Source organism: Lampetra fluviatilis, chromosome 37 (genome assembly GCF_964198595.1).
Source record: "Lampetra fluviatilis chromosome 37, kcLamFluv1.1, whole genome shotgun sequence".
NCBI classification, from domain to species: Eukaryota; Metazoa; Chordata; class Hyperoartia; order Petromyzontiformes; family Petromyzontidae; genus Lampetra; species Lampetra fluviatilis.
The window spans coordinates 8237465-8251529 of record NC_136311.1 but is presented as its reverse complement, the minus strand read 5'-3'; the positions used below and the strand labels follow the sequence as shown (position 1 = coordinate 8251529).

At 48.4% G+C, this 14065-nt stretch overlaps 1 protein-coding gene across 3 annotated transcripts in view; it reads right to left on the bottom strand.

Moving 5' to 3' along the window:
• SMG6 (SMG6 nonsense mediated mRNA decay factor) overlaps nt 1-11787 on the bottom strand; it is a 184546-nt gene extending 172759 nt beyond the window's left edge. For all 3 annotated transcript variants that reach the window (XM_078873763.1, XM_078873764.1, XM_078873765.1), the window contains exons 1-7: nt 11699-11787; nt 8029-9849; nt 6500-6674; nt 5702-5897; nt 4780-4884; nt 3084-3190; nt 761-839 (exon numbers count right to left, since the gene is read on the bottom strand). In XM_078873763.1, coding sequence (XP_078729889.1) covers nt 761-839; nt 3084-3190; nt 4780-4884; nt 5702-5897; nt 6500-6674; nt 8029-9849; nt 11699-11768 — 2553 coding nt within the window. In that variant the 5' untranslated portion in view covers nt 11769-11787. The remainder of the gene's footprint in view (nt 1-760; nt 840-3083; nt 3191-4779; nt 4885-5701; nt 5898-6499; nt 6675-8028; nt 9850-11698) is intronic.
• Between the last annotated feature and the right edge of the window lie 2278 nt (nt 11788-14065).

Below are 14065 nucleotides of genomic sequence, written 5' to 3'. Positions count from 1 at the left end.
CTTGCACCATCCCTGCGGAGTCATCCCGCTAAGATATTTTCAGTAAATAAATGTACAACCTATCCACACCTGCGCCGAGAAAGCTTGCTTTGCCACGGCCGTAAATTGACCGCCGACTGTTAAAATGATTGTATTCGAGAGCCACTGTGCATGCTGGTTAATTGAGCACACACACACACTGCTTCAACCCACACAATATGCTCTCTTTGTTATGCTCTCAGTACCCCTGAAAACCCGACTGCGTCACATTTGTCTAAATTAGTGTACGCCCAACCCTGGCTTTGTCCTGCCACTTGTACCTCTGTGGGCCCACAAAGGCAACACGTTTGAAACACACATTATTTAGCTGCTCCCAGTGGGGAATTTTTTTTTACTTCCGTCAAGAAGGATTATTTATAGAACACACCGCTATAGGTGAATGCAAGTGACCGAGTGATTGATGGTAAACATTTCCGTGTTCCCAATATGACCTCTCATCTTTCCACAATAGATCTGAAAGTGCCAATCTGTGCGAGAAAAAACTGTGATGACTGATTGAAAAGGTCACAACGACCTCGACAGCAAAAAAAACCTGTAAACTAAACAATGCATGAACGGATACAGGCATACGGGTAAAGGCTACTAAACCTGTACTGACAAGAGGATTCCCTATCAGAGGGCTGTTTAGTGTTAGTGACAAGGCAACGCAAGTCGGCAGTCGCTACTCCCCGAGCGTCCACCAACGGGTGCTGATGGGGCACAGACAGACGCGGCGCCTCACCGTGTATATGGCGAGAATGGCCAGCTGGTTATAAGGCCTCCCATTCTTCGGAGCGATCTTCTGGGCCTTCAGGTACCAGCTGCGGGACGCACAAAAGAGCTCTCAGCACGAGCGACAGCGCCACTCGCCAACTAGACTCCATACCGTGCGTTACCAGCTGACGACACGCCGATATAAATTATTCCCCGTTTCAAGCGAGCTCTGGATGACCGTATGTTTGTAGAGGGAACATTTTTGTTGCGCAATTTATTTGAGGATACATTTGACAAATTAGATAAACCGTTTACAAAAAAGCCGCAACAGCCGCACTTCATGTTGACGGAAAAAGTACAAATATATGCATCAAAAGGGGAGTATATAATAAGGAGACACAATCTTACTACAATAATTCACAGCAACAGTAGAAGATGGTTCATGGAAATCTGACTGGAGAAATAAAGGCATAAATATACATTGGGAAAATATTACGTCTCAAATTTTCTGATAATTTCATGATTATAATACCCAGTCGGAAATAATTATCGAAAGATTTAATATTGAAAGCTGCCTGGTGGGGCTAACAATAAACATGAGAAATATGTAAATTATGCACAACAAGTTCACTAAACAATTGAGGATATCTGTGAGAGGGGCACAACTGGAAAACACAGCAGTGTAAGCCGAGGGCAGTTATTAAAGGTGGTTCAAAGAACAAAAAATGCAATAAAGAGACTGATGACAGGGAGCTGGAATACTCTTGGAAAATTAAACTTCATGAAAGGGAACATACCAATGTGCCTGTACGATATGAATCAGTGATTAGTAAGATGAGAAAGTCAATGGAAGCTGCAAATGGTACAATGAATATTCTTAGGTTTTTTCGGTAAAGTCACGTAGGTAAAAAATTTAAATTAATAAAAGTAAAATAAAAATAAAATAAAAATCACGACGTTTCGGAGGCAACACAAGCGTCCGTCTTCAGGTGTAACCGTCACAGCCCGATAGCTGTATCAAGTGAAATTAATAAAAGTATTAATTTTAATTTTTTACCTACGTGACTTTACCGAAAAAACCTAAGAATATGAATCTTTGCAGTCACGAAAGCTTCAAATCTAGAATTGGTACAATGAAGCATGGAGAGGTGCATGTTTGGAATGGCAAGAGGAACATGTGGGTTTAGGAATACATGCACAGGTTAAGATACAATATATTGACCGTGAAAGCTCGGGCAGGGCATGTTCTGTGCATGTATGTACGTGGAACTTATTTCGCACCGTATGTAGCCAACCGCTCTAATCGGAGGGGCGGGAAAGATGATGGCAGTGGTTGAGATTTACGTCATAGGAGCAGCCAAAGGAGGTAAACATACCCACAAATGGATGTCCATTGTCGACATGGAGCAATAAAATCAGCTCGTGTGCTGGATCTATGAGGATTGTTGCTTCACAAGCCGTTGGTGAAAGGCGCTGGGTTTGGGATGCCTTCATCGTGTAGTGGACAGATCGTGGACGATTGTGATGTTTTGAAAAATATGGCCTACTAAATAGGTAGGTTGCATGAAGCCTACTCTTGTAGGCAGCAATGTACTAGGGTGTTTACTAGAGGTGACAGGGCTCTAGAGCTCTTCTGCTGCAGGGAGCCATGGTGAATTCGAGGAAAAAGCGCCTCGTGGTGTGTGCAATGACGGCTGGAATATACGGCCGTCTGACGATCAAACAAATACGCGAAACAGAATAAATCTAAATCCACCTTGCCGTCACAATTGAGATTTAAAAAGCTTCTAAATGCAAACTTAGCTGAAGACATTGTGCAGTAACATAAACAAATGAGCAGACATGTCGCGTCAGTGACGCCGATGAGCACAGCCCATAAGGACGTACAGAGACGTCATTGCCACACAGCCTGACGGGTAACCCGCGTAACTCAATAAACCCCACGTAAATTTTGATTTAAAGCTTTCGTGACTGCAGGGATTCATATTCTTGGTTCTTTCGGTAAAGTCACGTAGAAGGGAAACAATAAAAGAATAAAAATATAAAACAATAAAATTCTCACTACGTTTCGACTGCAACACAAGCAATCATCATATTTTATTGTTTCCCTTCTACGTGACTTTACCGAAATAACCAAGAATATAAACCCCACATACCCGCCGCCGATAAGTTTTCATTCAATGTCACAAGGTCGTGTTAAAATCGGTGTTAGTGACATTTACACTTGTCCTCTTGATAGAGCCTTGTCCATGGATGTCAGCTTGTGAGCAAGCAAGGCCTTACAGTGAAAGTGAAGTGTCGCAGGCACATGTCAAATGGGATGCTGAGACTCTGAAACCTCTGAACCTCACCTTCTGGCCTTGCCATAATTGTTGGTATCGTTGTACTGCTCCTTATAGCGAGCAATGTCTCCTAAGCAGATCATGCACCTCTGAGCGCTGATCAATGCATATTTCACCTGCTCGCACACACACAGGAACACACAAAATGCATTCATCTCCAACTCCCCTGGTTAACATGTTGGGCCTGCAAGCCACCCCTAACCACCACTACCACATTTCAACACCCCTGAGTTCATACCTGTCTGCCGCGTAAATAATGGATATTTGAGCCACTCGTGGAATTGGTCACCACACTTCCCCAACACAGAGCAACACGTGACACAGGATGTTTAACAAGGTGAGAGAGAACAGAGACACACACGGTAACATGGGTGCAATGCAAATGAATGCAAGAATACATATGAAGTGCCAAACAGCAGTACAATAGCCGGCAAATGTCAACACAGCAAGGGATTCTTGAATCCACGCGAGGCCTTGAATGTGTTACCCTTTTGTAAGCATGGGTTTTGTTTAGGTACGGAGGCTTCCATGCATATGCAAAACACTCATGAATGGAATTAATCCAACACCTTAATGCGAGACTCTCCTGGAAAAGAGCCTCAATAATACTTGAATTTTATATCGTGTCATTCATGCCAACAGCATCCCACAACGCAGAAAATTAATTAAATATAAGGACCAAATCCCATATACGAGTTTGGCTACGTACGGCACAAAACAAGCCCAACACATACATGCCAAGCAAATGAAAACCATACTACCAAGCAAAATAAAAAATGAATAAACGAATTAATAAATGGCACCAAAACTAAAGTTATCAACTCTAAGAAATGAGTCCATGGGGTCTACTACTACACAAATCCCAGACCACAATCCCAACTTCCCAACCAAGTCAATTGTTCAAAAAGCGATTACCTATTTTTCAGCATATGTCTGGATGAATAAAAAAGGAAAAGGACATTTTAACATTTGTATTCATTATAGTTGTAGCTTCCCCCACCCCTGTCCCTTGGCCATGGACGGTAGGGAAGGAAGGAAAAGGGATGGCCATGATCCACTCAGGCAATCTTTATTGGCAACTACTGCCAGCAACACAATAACCATGAGCGACTGCGACCAACTTGGCGGGCAAAAGGATTCAGTTTTCAATCACGGCAGTGTGCAGCCGATATAAATCTGCCGCAGTGGTTTAGAGGCCCAATAAACCATCATGGCCCATCATACCATCACACATCACACGATAGCGTCAAGAGATGACACTCAAAATGAAGCCACCAAGAGTGACGTGACATCCCTCTGCGATCCGACTGGATTAGGACGCTGTCTTTCCGACAGCCCTGTTCTTCACCTGAGGACGGCTGCTTGCGTTGTGGCCGAAACGTTGTGAGAATTTTAGCTTATTATGTTTATTTTTATTATTTTCTAATTTCCCTTCTACGTGACTTTACTGAAAGAACCAAGAATATGGAATTTGCAGTTCCAACTGCTCACTAGGGGGCGCTGCGATCACATTCGTTGAGATTATGTTAAATTATATTGTTACAAAGCGGCAAAAAGGACTAAGCAACTATTGCTGAAAAATGTCCCCAGTGGATCATGGCCTTCAGTGCTCAGAATGGGCTGGTGGTACTGGGCCAGCAGAGCCCAGTTTCCCAATGCAAAACGGGTTACACGTTTTAATTTCAGTGCTATTCGTTCCACGTACAGTTTTACTGACGGCACCAGCGGGCGGGCTCTCGTCGAGTTCCTGCAGGCTGAAGACGTACACATCCTGCAGGCTCCGCAGCAAGCCCGCGTAGAACAACAGGCCCTACAAACCGCCGGCAGCACATAGGGAAACACACTTAAGCATGCGACTCATCACATATCTCAGGTACAGCCGGGCAGGGTCGTGGGAGACGCAGATGTAGTTCAGGTGGACAGCCCGGTTCGCTCACTAGGCGAGCAGATGGGTGAACAAGCACGGGTGGGTGACGGAAAGCGAGGGTGCAGGTCAGTGGGTGGGTGCATAAATAGGTACGCAGATGAGAATGCCAGTGGATGAGGAGTGACTGCGGGGAGGGTGGGTGTGCAGGTGGGCGGGGGTGAGTACACAGGTAGGTGGGTGAGGGTGCAGGCAGGGATGTGAATGTGCAGGTGAGTGAGCGTGCAGGTGGGGAGGTGAATGTGCAGGTCGGTGGGCAGGCGTGCAGATGGAAGGGGGAGTGCGCAGATGGGCGGGCGTGCAGATGAGCGGGTGTGCATGTGACCGGGCATGCAGGTGTGCGGGTTGTGCAGGTGGGCAGGCATGTAGGTGGGTGGGCATGCAGGTGGGCGGGGGATTGCGCAGATGGACGGGCATGTAGGTGGGCGGGCGTGCAGATGGGCGGGTGTGCATGCGAGCGGGCATGCAGGTGTGCGGGTTGTGCAGGTGGGCGGGCATGTAGGTGGGTGGGCGTGCAGGTGGGTGTGGGATTGCGCAGATGGACGGGCATGCAGGTGGGCGGGCGTGCAGATGGGCGGGGATGCATGTGTGCGGGTAAGCAGGTGCACGGGTTGTGCAGGTGGGCGGATGTGCAGGTGGGTGGGCGGGCGTGCAGGTGGGTGGGTGGGCGTGCAGTTGGGCAGGAAGGCGAGCCAGCGCTCACTTCGTCGAGGATGCCCAGAAGGCGTGCATTGACCCTCTCGGCATCGTCGTGGCTGGCAGAGTCGCGTAGCTGCTGGCGCAGGCGCTCGATGGCCTGGTAGAAGCCGTACTTCCAGAGGCCCTGCTCGGCGCCGGCACGCTCGCACACCTCGATGTCCGTCAGCACCGCGCGCTCGTACACGTTCACCAGCTGAGTGCTGCGGGGGAGGAAGAGGGTTTATTTCTGAAGAGCGCAGCCCTCTCGAATCACAAACTCACGCGGTAACCACATCGTCCCTCTCACCAACTCGCCATGTTCGTGAAATATCAGTCCCATCCCCCTGCCACCCAAGAACTTGCCTCGCATACAGCACGAACCCCAGAATTTACATACTCCAAAACAGACCTCACATTATCCCTATGCGAGGAGTGAGAAAACTTTTCCTTAATAGGATTCTCAAATACTTTTGGCGGAAGACACCTTAACACAAACTTAAACGTCATTCAATATTCAAGTAAATGTGTAAAAACAATTTACATTTTAATCTGGAGGGACAGATGTGCTAAAAGGGATAATCTTCTCCTTCATTATTTTTTTACTCACATTCTCCACAATGGTGCAAATTATCGCGTAAAATACTTTTAAAAGGATCACTTAAATCATTGGAAAGGTGCCCCAATATTATCCATCTCACTGTGCCACCATCACCGCACACCGCAGATTAAAATAATCTGCCACAATGACACAGCACCGTCACACATCGCGCCGCAACGTCCGGATCCCACTAAAAACTTCAAGTGAAACTCCGCTCGCCGTTACCGCAAGTGTTCCGCCAGATCTTGATCCTGAGGTCCGAGGCGGTCCCAGTTGAGCAGAGCCGCCAGTTGAACCTCCAGTGCCGTGGCAGCGCTCAGGAGCGTCTTGATTTCAGCCTGCACGCCACCGCTCAGTGGCAGGGCCGGCACCATGCCCGTGTAGCCACCGTAGAAGCCACCTAGCGGCATAGGACACGTGACCGGTCACAACAACAACAGCAGCAGCAAGAGCCGCCACTAAGTTGAGGTGACGTCACCTCGGCGCCTGTGGCAAGTCAGGTGCACTTGGAGGCCACAGGAAGTGTCGAAGGCTCGCTGACAGGTCATGGGACAGACCCAGGAGCCATGGGTTGGCTGACTACCGTGTCAAATTGTGTTGGTCACACCAACACAACATCGCAAGCACACGTGCAGAAAAGTATCATCACACCAAGCAAGCGATACACACGTACACACCAACAGCTTCAGCAGTCATATGCTTACATACGAGTGTAATAATCATCTCAAATCCAATTTGATGTTTCTGTAACTTAATACAAATATTACTACCAATGTTGTTTTTTTATTAATTTGCCAGAAACATTTTGTGACAAGAAATGCGTTTTATTTAACATCAATATTGATGCACTTTTTTATTTCCTCTGTAATGCGTTTTTTTTGTTCTTATTCCATTTTGTTTTTGCTCCGATTTCTATTCACTCCATTATTATACTTGTTTTTACGCCATTTTCTGCCATTTTGGTGACCCAGGTAACTTATGCAAATGAAACTAATCCTGTTATCTTGAGGTCTTACCTAGGGCGCCAAGGTGGTGAGATTTTAACTACCTCGCCTGGTATACAGGAGGTCATAGGTTCAATCGCGACCGAGACACCTGTATATTTGGAGTTTGTGTGTCTTTCTCTCTCCCCGTGGTCGCGTGGATTTTTCTTCGGGTCCTCCAGTTTTTCCCCTCCACATTTAGAATAAAAATGCACGGTTAAGAATATTTGGCTAATAAATTCCCATGTGATAAGCCACCTTGTTGAGCTATCACTTGTGGCCAGGTCGCTTCTGAAAAAGAGTTCCATAGCTCAGTGGCCTTACCTGGTAAAATAAAAGTGGTAGTAGTAAACAAACCTGGGTTAAATTTGAAACCCGACACACAATTGAGCAGCGTCATACCAACACAACACCACACACATACACGCGCAGTCACAATCACATAAAAGCACGGAAGCTCCACCAGCATAGTGGTGCAAACAGTATTATATGCACCAGCATGCACATGAAACAGTGCCACAAGAACACAGCATTACATACACAGGCGTAGCATCACACCTACCAGTAAACACACGAGTAGCATTTCTCAGACACACATATAACAACCAGCAGACACATAGGTGTCGCGTCATACCTCACCAGTACCCTACCCCACAAATTTTTAACTATAAAAGTGGACTGAAGTTTGGTGTTTCCGTCTCGTGGAATGAGCATTTAAAGCCAGTGCTGTGAGCAGCCCCGCAGGATGAGGGAGGATGCCCTAGAGCTCACCAGGCAGCACCCCGCATGCCATGGCACTGGGGTACATCATGGAGCCGTTGGAGATGCCCGGGAATGACGGCATGGAATACGCGTACGGCACGGGGAATGTGCACGGCTGCTCGCGACCCGGTAGGCGGTAGTGCAGAGGGGAGCACGTGGTGGGGTAGGGAGGAAGGCGCGTAACGCTAGGCTCCTCGCGGCTTGAGGGGGAGCCATTGTCATCCTCGTCTGTGTCGTGGAAGAGCAGCGCGGGCGCCTTCATTTTTCCCGCCGGGGCCCGCTCCGGGTTCCGTGGGTCCCAGAGGCGCCAGGCATCGCCGCCGCGGCCCCTCAAAGCACGCTGACCCCTCCCCGCATCGCGGTGGGTCCCGCGGTCCGGTGAGCACGGCGGTAGAGGGGCGTCGCTAGCGGCATCCACGGCGCGAGGCAGGAAGAGGATTCCTCCCCCTCCCCGAGCGCGGGGCCCGTCCCGCACGCCGGCCCCCGGGGACAGTCGGTTCTCGCTGTCGCGGTACGCCGGCCGCCAGTTACCACCGAGGGCTGCGGCAACGGGGCTGCCGAGCGGCGCAGAACTGCGCTCATCCCTCTTCTCGGCCTCCAAATCGCTGCGTCCGAGCTCCTCTGCCGAGTCGGATGAAGTGCAGTCGCTAAAGCCGCGCCGGCGCTTCCCATTGTCGCTCTCGGACGGGTGGTAGCCTCTGATGCGGCGGGGGCCACGCAGGCGTCGTGCGGGACCGACTGCCGCCCTCTCGGCCTCGGCCTTTGCGCTCGGCGCCACGGGCGGTTGAATCCTCGTGCGTGACGTCGCTTTAGACCGACTCTGCTCCTCGGGGTCCGAACTCACAAAACCGCATTCGTGCCGAGCATTTCTCTTATTTGTGTCTTTTTCTGAGCGTGATTTACCTATGCCAGAAAATGTCCTGTCATCAGCAGCTCTCCTATAGCGGTCATTGAGTGCACGCTCACCTCTACTTGGCTTACCACTTGAGTTTTTTACGTCCCTCCTCACCGTACCCTTTCTCGCCGCATTTGGCTGATCGCACTTATGCGCCTCTTTGGATGCCTTGACATCACTGTCACTCCTGCTGGACACATCCCCTTGTGTGTTCTCCGCAAGCAGCCCCTCACCCTCGTAATCTTTCTCCTTATTTTCTTTCCGCCGCCTGCGCGACCTCCTCCCCTTCGTGGCGCCCTCGCTGCCTGCGCTCCTCTCAGCTCTGTGCTCCTGAGCACCATCAAGGTCCTGCTTGCTGGGATTCGGTCGCCCGTGCGAGTCCTCGGTTGGGTCGCCACTCAGGCAAACGCGCTCCAAAGTAGCAGTCAGCTCTACTGTCGCCTTGTTTTCGGGGGCCTCAAGACCCCACTTGGACTCCGGAAGGGGATCCCCCTTCCTAGCCGGGCGGTAGATTTGCCTCTCAGGCCTCCTGCCGTGTTGTGCTGCCTCCTCCCGGGATGGAGGCCGCCCTCCGGATGCGCGGCTTCCGCCGTCCGCTCCCGCGCTCTCCGTGCACTCAGTGGCGGCTTTCCCGCCGCCACGACCTCTTGCGCGCCTCGCCGAGCTTTTATGCTCAATCTCTTGAGTGCCCGAGCTCACGACATCTGTGCTGCCCGCGGAGGAATTCTGTCCGCGATCCGTCGCCATGCGCAAGGGCTGCTCGGTGGGGCCCCTGCGCTTGCTGGCAGTGGACCATCGTGTCACGTCCTCCCTGAGCGCTCGCTCCTCAGTGCTCGCAGCGGGGCTCTGCTGCTCGCGGGCCCCCCGTGGCTTGTACAGGGCAATGTCCGGGCGCCGGTTCTCCTTCCGCTGCCGTGGAGCTTCTGCGCACTCTCCTGGAAATAAAAAAGCAACACGAGCTACAATAAAGCCTCCCTAATGCGAGCCCGTCTCGTCGGAAAAATAAAGCTATGACAGGTTGACCCTGGTTGGTACTTGAATAGGTAGGTGTGTGGCTGCAAGTTGGCCATTAGATGGCAGTGTTGAGTGTTATCCCCTCATACGCATGCATTTTCTCCAGTTTCTCCTGTTTCCTCTCACGTGTCAATGGTATTGCCAAACATGGTGGTGAGGCAATCATCCTAAACGAGGGTCTCGAGTCCGAGGTTTTCCTGTGTAAACACGTGAACCTAGATTGAAACCTCGTTAAGTTCTCTTTGTTTTTCTACGTATATCGTCTAATTTGAAGGTTACCAAAAACCGAATTTATATGTTAACGTTGCGCAAATGCAAGTCCTCGATTTCATTCAAATGTTGTGCCTACTGTACAAATTTCCACACACGTGCTACTTTCCTATTGACGGAAGTTTTCCAAACCACTCCGTGCGCTCCAAAAAGCTGCACATCGGTTAAGCGCCCCGTGTCTTCACGTGGCCTGACAGTCACTACAGATGAGGCCGCTATGATTGCGTCATTGGCGAGACCACGTGAAGAGCAGCGACGTTGTGAGGAGATGCCCGAGATTCATTGGGTGATGTGCAGAAGATGCGTGGGAGACAGAGATGTGCACAGAGAGGATGATGTCAGAATCTGAATATTTACATATACCGGAGGAATCCGACAAGCTATGAAGCTCTTTTTCACAGATGTTCCAACATATAGATGTGTGTGGTTGGGGGGCGAAGACGGTGTGAGAGAGACAAGTGTGGGTAAACGCAGCACGGAGATGTGTGTGGCGAGAGGCTGGAGGATACGAGGGAGAGAAACAGAACAATTATAGGTACAACAGAAGCAGAGATACAACATGGAGATAAACAAAAAAGAACACTGATAATATATGCAGTATTTGAAACTGATTGGTCCACACGGGATATGCATATATTATCAGTTTTTTTTTTCCTTCTGACCACAAGTATCAGTATCTGTGGTTAATGCAGACACGATTCCTTGTAAAACGTTTCAGTTTGGTGTTTTAACATCTTAACACCCGTTTTGTTGCCAGACACTGGCAAAGGAGGTCCAATGATGTAGATGCTCACCCCGAGCCCTCATCACTCTGATAGTGGCATTGTCTTTGTGCTGTTCGCCTTTTGGCGTCCTCTGGTCTAACACTTTGAGACTAGACTCGAAAGAAAGCTGTCTCTGGTGTGGACAAATCCGTTTCAAAGACAATGCATATACTGTCAGAGCATGTTTTTGTTTTCAATTTTCACCACAAGTTTCTGTGGTTAATGCAGACATGATTGCTTGCAAAAAGGCTTGAGTTTGGCGTTTTAACATCTTAACACCTGTTTCGTTGCCAGAAAAAGTGGAAAACCTATTCTCATATTGAATTTTAACACTACCAAAGGAGGTCCCATGCTCGTGCCAGGTTGCCACTTCTTGACGAGCTATGAGTAACATCTTAAACCCCTTACCACCTCCACAGTAGTCATTCCGTAAAAGCCGTCGCTCTGCCGTGACGATCTCTCTCCCTCGATACACACACACAATTCCGAACGTTGACGTCTTCACGCGGCTGTTGTTGTTATTGTTGTTGTTATTATTGTTGTTGTTGTTGTCAATGCGAGGCAACGCGTTACGGGACACTGTGAACGCGCACGTTTCTCTGAGACCCCTACCCCCCCCCCCAGCGAGTGAGGGGGGGGATGTTGACGTCGTTAACGCGGTAACGAATCGTGAGGGGAGCCGGGCATTGCGTGTGTGGTAACGGGGTAACGAAGCGGGGCCCGTGTGAGCAGTTACCCGGCTGCGTGGAGGCTCCGGGACAAAGCTCTCTCGCCGTCACCCGCACCACGCGAACATCGTCCGCCATCGCTGTTGTGTGTGTGGGGGGGGGGGAGACCGCCGACGAACAAGGCGCGCTCCTATTGGCTGTTACACTACTCCCCCCCCCTCACCACGCCCATCGCGTGCGTCACACGCGCCTTGCTCTACCATTAGTGGACGAGAGGGGGGGGGGGTCGAGAGTAACTGCGGGTGTGATTGGAAGCGACGGAGATGAAGGGGGTGGGTGGGGGTGATAGGTGTGGGGGAGGGGCTTCTGGCAGCGTCACGTGGGTGATGGCGGGAAAACAAACGTAAACTAAACATAAACAACGCATTCACAACAACTACGATGCTACGACGTCAAGTTCAAGTTCAAGTTCATTTATTAGGTATAGCCCTGTGAGCCATTCAGCTCTTGAATCGGGTGCAACCGCAACAAACAAAAAACAAAAACATGAACAAAAAAACATCTTAAAGTGAATATGTGACTAAGTGCAAACAGAAAATCCAAGAAAAGACAGCAAAATATTGCAGAAAAAACACCGTACACCAACGCTGTGTGCAAAAATCCCAGTGGGATGCAAGTCAAACAACAACAACAACAACCACAAGACAGCTTAAATTAAGGCCATCAGTCTAACTCTGTACTACAACAAACAAACATGGCTAAACCAATAAACTTTTCGAAATCACCAAAATAAAGCCATGAAAGCAATGAAAAAGCAATCATAGGAACTGTGACAGAATTTTCACAATAAATGGCATAAACAACATGTACTACCAAAACCCTGCAGCCATAGCTGGCTGCATGAGTCACTCCACCTTTAAGATCAGCACACTAAATCAAAACACAGGTCATACTTTGTAGCGATCATCCGGAGCGAAACATTTTATTTTAGGTCACTGAATAGCACTGGCAGCTAGGGGTGTACAACTCCTCTAGAGCAGTTTTGAGTGAAGATCTCATAGGTAGTGACTCAAGTTTCAATTTATTGGCAACAGCATTCCAGACCCTGGGGGCATCAATAGCAAAGGCCCTTCCTCCAGTATATGTACGGCAATAGGGAATATTAAGCTGGTAAATGAGTGTAGACCTTAGGTCAAATTTGTTCTTTGAAACAGAGATGAGATCCAGCAGGTAATCTGCAGATTTTTTTGCAAGTACATCATGAATAAATAAGATCTGGTGCACAAGCCGTCGAACATTCAGAGATGTTAAGTTTGACCCAATGTAGAGGTCACAGTGGTGAGTCCTATATGGGCAGTTCAATGCAAATCTTAAGGCCGAGTGATACATTGAGTCAAGCTTCTTCAGTACAGTACTTGGGGCTGATTTATAAACAATGTCACAGTAATCAAGTAGAGGCAGTATGGTAGCTTTAATCAATTCCAAACGGAACATAGGGGGGAAGCAGTGCTTGTGTCGATATAGAAAACCAATTTTAATTTTTGTCTTTTTCCCAATATAATCAATGTGATCTTCAAAATTCAGTTTTGAATCCAGGATGATCCCAAGATACTTATAGATCTTAACTTGCTTTATTTGATCATTATTTAAGGAATGTAATTTGGGGAAAATAACTTCCCGCTTTAGTCCTGGTGAGAAGCATAGCACCTTGGTTTTGGCAGGATTTAGGACTAGTTTAAGAGCAACTAGCTGATGTTGTAGTTTGTTGAAATCACTCTGGAGCTTAGCAATCACGTCATCCGGAGAGCGGCCAGCAGTAATTAGTACCGTGTCATCTGCAAAAAGATTTACCCTGGAATAATCCAGTTCAGTGCCCAAGTCATTTACATAAAGAGAGAACAAGAGGGGGCCGAGAATGGAACCCTGTGGAACCCCTTTTGTTATCTTAACACTGTTTGACCTCCAACCATCTGTGAATACAGTTTGGGTGCGAGAAAAGAGGTAATTTTTTAACCATTTTACTGTGTTTTCGGAAAAACCGAGGCAACTTATTTTACTAAGCAGGATGTTGTGGTCTACTGTATCAAAAGCTTTGGACAAGTCAAGAAAAAGACAGGCGCAGTACTGCTTATTATCAAGGCTACTGTAAATGTGATTCATAGAGTCTAATGCAGCAGATGTGGTGCTGTATTTTTTTCGGAACCCAGATTGTTTTAGATGTAATAGATTGTTGGCGGACAGGAAACTGATAATTTGGTAGTTCAATAATTTTTCAAAAATTTTCATCAACGGGGACAAAATTGAGATAGGTCGGTAGTTATTTGGATCATCTTTAGGGCCCCCTTTGTGAAGTGGACGAACATAGGAATGTTTCCATTCTAGAGGAACTGATGCTTCTTTGATGGACAGGTTGAAAATATGGGCTATAGGTTTGT